We start from the raw sequence: 12,097 nt of genomic DNA, 5'->3' as shown, positions 1-12,097 counted from the left end.
TAGAGAGTTAGAAACATCGATGAGAGAGAAACATTGATCAGCTGCCTCCTGCACACTCCCTACTGGGGATGTGCCCACAACCAAGGTACATGCCCTTGACCGGAATCGAACCTGGGACCCTTGAGTCCGCAGGCTGATGCTCTATCCACTGAGCCAAACCAGTTAGGGCATCAGCTGCACTGTTTAAAACATTATTTTCTTGTCTTAAAATAGTTTTGCTGAATATTTATATTTTCATAAGATCAACATGCATAATATGCAAATCTAGTTTGATACCTAATTAACTTTATTTTGGGATTGAATTATTATGTAATCCATAAATTTTTATAAACTAGGGCAAACCTTTATTTTAACCACTAAAGTCCATATCATCCCATTCAGAGTTAGTCACTGATTTTATCTTAAATGCTAGAGGCCCAGTGCACAAATTTGTGCATGCATGGGGTTTGGCCAGCCCGCTCCTATTGGGGCCCCATCAGGACAGGGCTGGCCGGGGGAAGGGGCTGCGGGCCAATCGGAGTGGGGGAGCCCATCAGGGGTAGGGCCAGCCTGGGGGAGGGGCTGCAGGAGGTTGGCCAGCTGGCCCCACACCCTATTGTGGTAGGGCGGGCAATCGGGGGCAGGGCTGGTGAGGGGGGAGAGGCTGCGGGCCAGTCAGGGTGGTGAGGGCCCATCAGAGGCGGAGCCGGCCTTTGGGAGGGGTTGTAGGAAGTTGGCTGGCCAGCCCTGCACCCTATTGGGGTCGGGGGCAGCGGGGAGGCAATCAGGGGCAGGGCTGGCCAGGGAAGGGGCTGCGGGGGGGTTGGGGGGGTTGGCCAGCTGCCCCGTCCTTGATCAGGGTGGGAGAGGCTGATCGGGCCGGTTTGCTGGCCTGCAGTGGGCATCATAGCAACCGGTCGTTTCGGTGGTTACAGCGTTCCGGTCACTGGCTTTTTATATATATAGCTAATTTTAAATATAATTTTCCAGAAGTGTTGATTATAATAGAGTATATAGCCGTAACCAGTTTGGCTCAGTGGATAGACCGTCGGCCTGCGGACTCAAGGGTCCCAGGTTCAATTCCGGTCAAGAGCATGTACCTTAGTTGCGGGCACATAACCAGTGGGGAGTGTGCAGGAGGCAACTGATTGATGTTTCTAACTCTCTATCCCTCTCCTCTCCCTTCCTCTCTGTAAAAAATCAATAAAATATATTTTAAAAAAAATAATAGAGTATATAATTTAAACTCCTCAAAATTTCTGGTCTTATGGCCCCATAGTGTAGCTTTTCATCCTTTTTTTTTTTTTTCCTTCTGTCTTTCCCCAGAAAGTAATACAGAAGTTTACTTCCCCAGAAGTTAAAATTCTGCTCTTAACCTTAGCTGGTTGCTCAGTGGTTAGAGTGTCAGCCCGAAGAGTGGGTTCGATTCCAGACAAGGGCACTCCAGTGAAGGGCATGTACCTCAGTTGCAGACTCAGTCCCCAGCCCCTGTCAGGGTGTGTGCCAGAGGCAACCAATCCATGTGTCTCTCTCACATAGGTGTTTCTCTCTTTCTCCCCCTTCCACTCTCTTTGAAAATCAATGGAAAAACATATTCTCGGGTGAGGATTAACAACAAAATACCTGCTCTTAATCTCTTCATGAGTTGTACTTTCTCTTCTTTCTCACCTTTTTTAATATTGTGTTTGTTACAGAAAAGGTTTTCTTCAAAAATGGATGGGATGTCTTCAGAGACTAATGAAGAAAAGTAAGTTCATTTAATGCCTCTAAAAGTGTTAAACTTTACCAGAGAAAAGATATTTCTTCAACTAGTAAGACCTATTGACTTTGTAACATTTATTTTTTTCCCCTGGAAGAGAATGGAAAAAGATTTCAGAAGTTATTAATAGGTCTTCCTTGCCATATCTTCATATAAACTCAACTAGAGTCAACACTGAGATAGGCTTTAGAGACCATGTCTCATCTCTTCAATTTAAGGATGAGAAAATTGAGGCATAAAGAAATGAAAGGATTTGTCTAAAGTTGGCATCACAAACTGGTGGCCTGTTTACAATCAGAGACATAATTTTTTTTCCTTAAGATGGGTTTTTTAATTTTTGAATTAGTTGCCAAATTTCAAAATTTCATATAACAATTAGATTTTTGGCTTCTCTTGAAAAATCAGCTGTGGCTACACTGGGTTTATATTTATGCTTGGCAACAATTAACCTGGGTGGAATAATGGCTATGACCTTCAGACTAGTCAGGAACTCTCCATTATAGTCTCCATCCCACCTATTTTTCTTGCACTTACTAAAGTATATGTTTTGCCTTCATAGGCATTTGAATGTTTACAACCTGTTTTAAAAAAATCACACAATAGTAAAACGAGAACTAGAATCTCTTGATTTACAGCCCATTTATCTTATAATTGTACCTTTGTAAATATTTTAAATTATGTTGTACTGTGTTTTAAGAGATAGTATTGTAGTATACAATATGTATTTTAACCAGTTAACTACCACACGTCCAAAACGGAAACCATCCCCACATGCCACAATATTTTGAATGTAATTAAAAAAATCATCTGACTCTGAAGTTGAATAAAGCATGTCATCTTCTTCTTGCGAGGTGCTTGGTTCAATTATTTCTTCATCTGATGCTGTTTATGGGAATTGAATTTTATTTGCACAATATAATATATTACAGTGATAAATTCAGTAATAAAATAATAATTTTCAATTCTATGGAAATATCAGCAAAAGTGAGCGTAAAATAAAAATAAACCGTCAACATGAAAAGCCTCAAAAACACTAAATTTTGTTGATGCTCCAAAGACCAAATCTATAAAAAAATAATGAAGAATGCACACCATGTTTACCATTTTAGGCATGAAATTCATGATAACACAAACAAATCTCAAGTGTCACAATGAACAAAAAAAAATTCTCAAGTGTCTTAGTGTTTATCTCTTGCACGTCTGAATGACAACCCTATATATCTATATTGAAATTTCTTCCATATGCGCTGGAATATTTACGAATTTAAGTTACCATAATTTTCTTTACAAACCCAGAGATGTCACTAACAAGTCTGATTTTAAAATTGGGCAACCAGAGTTGATATGCAAAGTTTGCAGCTATAGGCACACGTGGCATGTGGGGAAGGTCCACTGCTTGTGTCTATAGATGCTTATGGTGTACAAAGGGTTAAAACACTCTGACTATAAATATTGAATTTAGTGTTATAAATTTTTCTAAGTGAAAGTAATGCCAAGTTTGTTAAGTGAAAGTGATGGCCAATTTAAAAGCATGTAAGGGATAATGTGGACTTTGGAAAATTCATTCTTCTTTCAGTGTCTATATAAAATTTTTTTTCTCTTTCAGTGACAATACAGAGAGACCTGTTAGAAGACGACATTCCTCAGTAAGAAATACTTATATTTAAGTTAATTGTTAACATTTTTTGAATGAGACTATATACAACAGTAATTTTGACTGTGGCTTCACCATCCCACCCCCACTGGCTTCTATTGCCTTCTGGATAGACTCAAATATTTAACCTGTTTCACAATTCTATAAATACATTAAAATTTTTTATTTCATTAATTTCATGGTAATTTTATGAATTGTATGCTATATAAATTATCTACTTATATAAAAACCCTGGGTGTACATCACAGCCAGAAGTGCGACCAACCGGAAGGAAGTCAGTCCTGCAGGGGTCGTCTTGGAAACAGCTGTGCCCTCCCCCAGCTGTTTCCTGGAGGGCGAGGTTTCAGGCAGGAACCCACCCTCGGAGCGGAGCGTGGAAGTGGAATGATTTGTAATGGGTCTGTTATTGACGCTATCTTTGGAAATACTATATCTATAGATAATATTAAAAATATATCTAAATGTGCAGTTCTTTGTCCAAAAATAAGCATGTTCAAAAATTAAATGAAGAAATTTTGGATATACTCGATGGAGATTTTCACACATATTTGAGTGATGATTCCATTGATTCCACAGATGATGCTGAAACGGAAAATTTTCCCATCGAATTTCTTTATGGTATTACTCCTTCGGGAATGCCGTGTCATAAATTAAAATTGAAAGTGGGTGCAATCATCATGCTATTGAGAAATCTCAATAGTAAATGGGGTCTTTGTAATGGTACCAGATTTATTATTAAAATATTACGAGCTAACATCGAAGCTGAAGTATTAACAGGATCTGCAGAGGGAGACGTTGTTCTGATTCCAAGAATTAATTTGTCCCCATCTGACACTGGCCTCCCATTTAAATTGATTCGATGACAGTTTCCCGTGATGCCAGCATTTGTGATGACTATTAATAAATCACAAGGACAAACTCTAGACAAAGTAGGCTTATTCCTACCTGAACCCGTTTTCGCACATGGTCAGTTATATGTTGCTTTCTCTCGAGTTTGAAGAGCATGTGAGGTTATAGTTAAAGTTCTAAATACTTCATCACAAGGGAAATTAGTCAAGCACTCTGAAAATGTTTTCACTCTTAATGTGGTGTACAGGGAGATATTAGAGTAAGTTTAATCACTTTATCAGTCATTGTTTGCATCACTTGTTTTTATATCATGCTTTTGTTTTCATATCATGTTTTTGTTGTTTTTGTATCATGCCTCTGTTGTTATATCCTTTTGTTACTGTTTATTAATAAATTTATATATTATTTTCATATACATTTTACTAATTTCCTTTCATCTCTCACACTTCTATTATAGAGAAAGGGCAAATAGCAATATTAAAATATCTCCGCTAATTAATTCCCTTTTTTAAAAAAATATTTTTTATTGATATTTTACAGAGAGGAAGGGAGAGGGATAGAGAGTTAGAAACATCGATGAGAGAGAAACAGTCATTAGCTGCCTCCTGCACACTCCCTACTGGGGATGTGCCTGCAACCAAGGTACATGCCCTTGACCGGAATTGAACCCGGGACCCTTGAGTCCGAAGGCCGATGCTCTATCCACTGAGCCAAACAGGTTAGAGCAATTAATTCTTTTTTAATGTGCACGAATTTTGTGCACCAGGCTACTAGTACTTTAATAAAACTGTTTTTAAAAATATTTAAGCTGCCCTGGCCCGTGTGGCTCAGTTGGTTGGGCATCCTTCCATGCACCAGGAGTTGCTGGTTCTATTCCTGGTAAAGGGCACATGCTGGGCTTGTGGACTCAACCCCCGGCAGGAGGCATGCAGGAGGCAGCTTCCCTACAATGTGCTCTCACATTGGTGTTTCTATCTCTCTCTCCTTCACCCTTCCTTTCTCTCTAAAAATCAAGAAACTATTATTTAATATATATGTATATTTTTTTTAACTGATATACAAAGCTATAGCAAGACCCAAAAATATCCAACTTAAACTGATTTGAGCTAAAAATTTATTGGGTTATGAAATTGAAAAATCCAAAGATAGGAGTGACTTTAGGCATGATTTACTGACAAGGGGTTCCAACAGTATAATCAGTACTGGGATAATCTTTCACTTTTTCTGCTCTGACTGCTTTCTCTGGGTAATCTCCATTATTAGACAGGTTCTGTGTGCTTACTACTTCCAGGTTCAAGTCCTACATGGAAAAATAGTGTGTATATCCTCAAGATAAAAACAACTCAGGGTTGAATCGTTTGGCTTAATTATTTTGATATGGGTCAAGACCTCATTCCTGAACCAATCACTATTGCTGAGAGAATATCATGTGTAGATTGTTCTAGACCAGGGCTACATGTTGTACCGTAGGTTGAAATGAGCTTTACCCAGACTACGTGGGATCAGAGTTGGAAAAATAATTGGGGAAGGTAGGCAGGAGGGAGAAGATATTCCTATTTGATACCAAATATTTACATGAGCCACAAAGCATAGCACTGAACAGTATGATTTTGAGGAATATGAGAGGTTTTTACAGGAATTTTAGCATCTCTACCTTTCTACTTATGGTATTACTTGAAATGAACTGATTATTAATAGATATGCCAGATTTTCTTCAACAATTTCCTTACTTTTAGATTTTGAAACCCCCAAGGAGTCCTCTTCGGGATCTGAGAGATGGGAATGAAATAGTTCAGGTAAGTTTCTAGTATAAATGCTTTATAGATGAGTATTTTCAGTGATATTGTTAATAGTAAGGAACTTTGTTAGCCATATGAAGAGAGAACATCATAAATGATTCTCTATTGAATATGAACAAGTAAGCATGCCGTGGTTTTCAGATTAAAATCCAAACACTTGAGTAAGCTGGCACTCATGATTTTTAACCCCTATTTACTTTGCAGCCTTCTTTCTTGCTACTCTCACACATATATCTCACCAATTAGAATTGCTTACTATTCCCCAAGCAAGACATGAACTCTGGTAGCTGCAAGTATTTACATATGATGTTCCCTCTGCCTAGACAGCTAGTTCTCATTATTCTTTTTTGTTTTATTAAAAAATTTTTAAAAATATACTGAAGGTAGGAATAGTTTTACAGTGAATGCTCATATAGTCATCAACTAGATTCTAGAATTAATATTCTATCATACTTGCTTTATCATAAATCTGTAGCCCTATTTATTTGGTAATTCCTATTTGTCTTTCAAGACTCAAGTTTGGAATCACTTGTCTCAGAAAAATCATCCCTCTATACCAGCCGTGGGCAAACTACAGCCCGCGGGCCGGATCCGGCCCGTTTGAAATGAATAAAATTAAAAAAAAAAAAGACCGTACCCTTTTATGTAATGATGTTTACTTTGAATTTATATTAGTTCACACAAACACTCCATCCATGCTTTTGTTCCGGCCCTCCGGTCCAGTCAAGAAGTTTGCCCACCCCTGCCCTATACCTTCTATTGTAATTATTTACTAATGTCCTTTCTAAATTGAGAGCTCCCTAAAGGCAAGAACTTTATCATGTGTTTTTTAAATATATTGTGCGCAGCCTGGCTGGCATGGCTCAGTGATTGAGTGTTGACCTATGAATCAGGAGGTCATGGTTCCATTCCTGGTCAGGTTCCATTCCTGGGTTCCAGGCTTGATACCCAGTAGGGGGCGTGCAGGAGGCAGCTGATCAGTGATTCTTTGTCATTAATGATGTTTCTCCTCTCTCTCTCTCTCTCTCTCTCTCTCTCTCTCTCTCTCTCCCCCTCTTTCCCGTCCTTTCTGGAAAAAACCAAAAATATTGTGCTCAGTAAATAATGGCTTCTAGTACATTTTGTTGATGGATGCAATGCAAATAGTTTTGGAGAACATATAATTCTGAGTGCTCATTCTACTTTGGCTTCTTTAATCTTTCTTCCTTTTTTTTACTTTCACTTATAAAAAAATCTTTTCAATTAGTGTTTTGGGTTTCCTTTTTTAAATATATATACTAGAGGCCTGGTGCACGAATTTGTGCATGGGTGGGGTCCCTCGGGGTGGTCTGAGGGGATCAGGCCGAAACCCACAGTCCAACACCGCCTGCAGCTCCTACCTGCTGCTCCCGATCATCCTGGCCCCACTGCGCCTGCCACGGGCTCGCACCCTATCAGTCCCGATGGGGAGAGGCTCATGCTGCTGCAGTAGCACTTGCCAGCTGTGACTTCTGGGTCTGGTGCCCTCCCAGGAGGAGTGGCCTGTAGGATCGGGCCTAAACCGGCTCACTGACACCCTCCGAAGAGTCCCAGATTGAGAGAGGGCACAGACCAGGCCAAGGGACCCCACCAGTGCACGATTGGGGCTGGGGAGGGACCGTGGGAGGGCTCCAGAGTGTGTCTGGCCCCGTCTTTCCCAGTCCCAATTGGGGCCAATTGGGGCCGGCTGGCCGGGGAGGGACGCGGAAGGTTGGCCAACCAAGGAAGACCGCAGGAGGGCTCCAGGGCGTGTCCGGCCCATCTTGCTCAGTCCCGATTGGCCGGACCCTTCAGTCCACAGGCCGATGCTCTATCCACTGAGCTAGACCGGCTCTTGTTCTTTTTTTATTACAGTTTACATTCAGTATTATTTTGTATCAGATGTACAGCACAGTGCTTTGACAATCATAAAGTTCACAAAGTGCTCCCCCTGATATTTTTAGTACCCACCTGGCACCATCCATAGTTATTACAATACTAGGGGCCCGGGGCACGAAATTCGTGCACTGGGTGTGGGGAGGGGGGGTAGTGTCCCTCAGCCCAGCCTGCCCCCTCTCACATACTGGGAGCCCTCAGGTGTTGACCCCCATCACCCTCCAATCGCAGGATCGGCCCCTTGCCCAGGCCTGACGCCTCTGGCCTAGGCGTCTGGCCCGGGCAGCGGGGACCCACAGCTGCAGCGGCCCCACGATCGTGGGCTTTGCTTTAGGCCCAGGCAAGGGACCCCTAGCTCCTGGGACTGCCAGCTTCGACCGTGCCCAGCTCCCATCGCTGGCTCCACCCCTACTTCCTGCTATCACTGGCAAGGGTGGAAAAGGCGCCTGATTCTCCGATCATGGCTGGGGGGCAGGGCAAAGGCGGCCCCAGGGCCGCCTTTGCCCTGCCCCCCAGCTCTTAGCTCCCCCCTGGGTTTCCGATCACTGTCAGTGGCAGGGGGCTTCTTCCTGCTTTCCCTTTCGCCTCCCTGCATTGTGCCTACATATGCAAATTAACCGCCATCTTGTTGGCAGTTAACTGCCAATCTTAGTTGGCAGTTAATTTGCATAAAGCCCTGATTAGCCAATGAAAAGGGTAGCTCGTACGCCAATTACCATTTTTCTCTTTTATTAGTGTAGATTATTGACTATACTAGAGCCCCAGTGCATGAAATTTGTGCACGGGGGAGGGGTTCTGTTCCTCAACCTGGCCTGCACCCTCTCCAATCTGGGACCCCTCGGTGGATGTTGGACATCCCTCTCACAATCCGGGACCGCTGGCTCCTAACCGCTCTCCTGCCTGCCTGCCTGATTGCCCGTAACCGCTTCTGCCTGTCAGCCTGATCGCTCCCTAACCACTGCCCTGCTGGGTTGATTGATGCCTAACTGCTCCCCTGCCGGCCTGATGGCCTCCAACTGCCCTCCCCTGCTGCGACCTGCCTCCTCCACCAGGACCGACCTCCTCCGTGCCATGCAGAACTGCAGGACCCCCAGGCCTCACTGTGTGGAGTGGCCACGGGGCCCTGCCTCTGCTGTGTGCACGGCCATCTTGTGGCAGCCATCTTGTGACAATGTTGCACGAGGACGTCATGCAAGGGCGTGACGCCACGTAGGCTTTTATTATATAGGACTAGAGGCCTGGTGCACGAATTCGTGCACAGGTGGGTTCCCTAGGCCTGGCCGGAGATCGGGGCCAATTGGGCCACCTCACCCAGTTCTGATTGGGGCTGATCGGGGCCGGCAAGGTCGGGGGAGGGACCATGGCAGGCTGGTCGGCTGAGGGGAGTGACCACAGGATGTTGGCCAGCCACAGGAAGTTGGCTGTGGGAGCATACTGACCACCAGGGGGCAGCTCCTGCATTGAGCATCTGTCCCCTGGTGGTCGGTGCACATCATAGCAGCCAGTTGACCCATCATTCGGTCGCTTAGGCTTTTATATACATAGATTCCCTATGCTGTACTTTACATCTCTGTGACTGTTTTGTAACTATCAGTAATTCTTAATTCCTTCATTTTTCACCCAGTTCCTCAATGCCTATCCCCTGGCAACTATCAATCTGTTCTCTGTATTCGTGAGTCTGTTTCTGCTTTGTTTGTTTATTCATTTTGTTCTTCAGATTTTACATATAAGTGAAATCATATGGTATTTGTCTTTCTGTGTCTGACTTATTCACTAAGCAAAATACCCTCCAGGTCCATCCATTCTGTCACAAATGGTAAGATTTCATTCTTTTTTATTGCTGAGTCCTATTCCATAGCTTGCTTGCTTGCTTGTTTGTTTATTTGTTTATTAATCCTCACCTGAGGATTTCCAGTGATTTCTTTTTTTTTTTTTTAAATATATTTTATTGATTTTTTACAGAGAGGAAGGGAGAGATAGAGAGTTAGAAACATCGATGAGAGAGAAACATCGATCAGCTGCCTCCTGCACATCTCCTACTGGGGATATGCCCGCAACACAGGTACATGACCTTGACCGGAATCGAACCTGGGACCTTTCAGTCCACAGGCCGACGCTCTATCCACTGAGCCAAACCGGTTTCGGCTCCAGTGATTTCTTTTTAGACAGAATGGATGGGAAGGAGGAGGGGGAGCAAAACATCAATGAGAGAGAGATATATCGATTGGTTGTCTCCCGCACACACCCCAACTGGGGCTGGGGATTGAGCCTGCAACCGAGGTTCATGCCCTTGACCAGGAATTGAACCCAACACCCTTTGGTCTGTGGGATGATGCTCTAACCACTGGCCAGTGCATACCACAGCTTTTTTATACGCTCATCTCTTGATGGGCTCTTGGGTTGCTTCCATATCTTGACTATCTTCTATAACAGTGATGGCGAACCTATGACACACGTGTCAGAGGTGACACACGAACTCATTTTTTTGGTTGATTTTTCTTTGTTAAATGGCATTTAAATATATAAAATAAATATCAAAAATATAAATCTTTGTTTTACTATGGTTGCAAATATCAAAAAATTTCTATATGTGACACGGCACCAGAGTTAAGTTAGGGTTTTTCAAAATGCTGACACGTCGAGCTCAATAGGTTCGCCATCACTGTTCTATAATAATAAAAGCGTAATATGCAAATTGACCAAACTACCGAACAGTGGAACAACCATCCGATGACCTTCCGGATGAAGCCAGAGCTGCGAGGGCCGAGGCAGCCACGGCTGTGAAGGCCTACTCTTGCACATATTTTGTACATCAGGCCTCTAGTTATAAATAATGTTGCGATGAACACAGTGGTACATATATTCTTTTGAATTAGTGTTTTAAGTTTCTTTGGTTATATACTCAGAAATGGAATTGCTGGGTCATAAGGCAGTTCCATTTTTAACTTTTTTAAAAAATATATTTTTATTGATTTCAGAGAGGAAGGAAGAGGGAGAGAGAGAGAGAAACATCAATGATGAGAGAGAATCATTGATTGGCTGCCTCCTGCACGCCCCCCACTGGGGATCGAGCCTGCAACCGGGCATGTGCCCTTGACCAGAATCGAACCTGGGTCCCTTTAGTCGCAGGTCGACACTGTATCCACTGAGCCAAACCAGCTAGGGTCGTTTTTAACTTTTTGAGGAACCTTCATACCGTTTTCTGTAGTGGCTGCACCAATCTGCATCCCCACCAACAGTGCATGAGAGTTCCCTTTTCTCTTTATCCTTGCCAACACTTGTTTGTGGATTTATTGATGATAGCCATTCTGACAGGTGTGAGGTGATGATTCATTGTGGTTTTAATTTGCCTTTCTCTAGATGATTTTGAGTATCTTTTCATATGTCTATTGGCCATCGTATGCCCTCTTTGGAGAAGTGTCTATTCAGGTCTTTTGCCCATTCCCATTTTTTAATTGGATTTTATATTTTTGGTGTTGAGTTGTATGAGTTCTTTACAAATTTTGGATAGTAACCTCTTATCAGATGTATCTTTGGCAAATGTGTTCTTCCATACAATAGGTTGTTTTTTCTTTTTATTGATGTCCAGTCTTTTTATTTTTCAAATACATTAAGCTTTTTTCTGCATTAGAGCTCCTGTACATATTCTGCCTGGAATGCTTTCCCTGTTCCCAACCCTTCATCGGAAAAATAATACTTATACAAATAAAGTTTAGGTTTCAACTTAAATGTACTCTCTGAAAGAGATCTTCCCTAATTCTCAGGCTAAATTAGTGGGGTTTTTTAAATATATTTTATTGATTTTTTACAGAGAAGAAGGGAGAGGGACAGAGAGTTAGAAACATCGATGAGAGAGATCAATCAGCTGCCTCCTGCACACCCCCCAGTGGGGATGTGCCCGCAACCAAGGCACATGCCCCCGACTGGAATCAAACCTGGGACCCTTCAGTCTGCAGGCCGACGCTCTATTCACTGAGCCAAACCGGTTCGGCCTAAATTAGTTTTTTATGTAGTTTTCCTTATCACTTGCCATATTTTGAGTTTTATGTTTGTATGGATTTTTGTTTTAAAAATCTCAGTTTCGTCCTGGCTGGTTTGGCTCAGTGGATAGAGTGTTGGCCTGCAGACTGAAGGGTCCCAGGTTCGATTCCAATCAAGGGCACA

General features: G+C 42.7%; 1 protein-coding gene across 2 annotated transcripts in view; it reads left to right on the top strand.

The window, feature by feature from the left end:
• KNL1 (kinetochore scaffold 1) overlaps positions 1–12,097 on the top strand; it is a 68,378-nt gene that overhangs the window by 9,010 nt on the left and 47,271 nt on the right. For both annotated transcript variants that reach the window (XM_059704901.1, XM_059704902.1), the window contains exons 2-4: positions 1,674–1,726; positions 3,345–3,384; positions 5,978–6,037. In XM_059704901.1, the coding sequence (XP_059560884.1) occupies positions 1,692–1,726; positions 3,345–3,384; positions 5,978–6,037 (135 nt within the window). In that variant the 5' untranslated portion in view covers positions 1,674–1,691. The remainder of the gene's footprint in view (positions 1–1,673; positions 1,727–3,344; positions 3,385–5,977; positions 6,038–12,097) is intronic.

The sequence above is a fragment of the Myotis daubentonii genome, chromosome 1 (genome assembly GCF_963259705.1).
Source record: "Myotis daubentonii chromosome 1, mMyoDau2.1, whole genome shotgun sequence".
Lineage (NCBI taxonomy): Eukaryota > Metazoa > Chordata > Mammalia > Chiroptera > Vespertilionidae > Myotis > Myotis daubentonii.
Note: the sequence above shows the minus strand (reverse complement) of the source record. Positions and strands in the feature narration are given on the sequence as shown.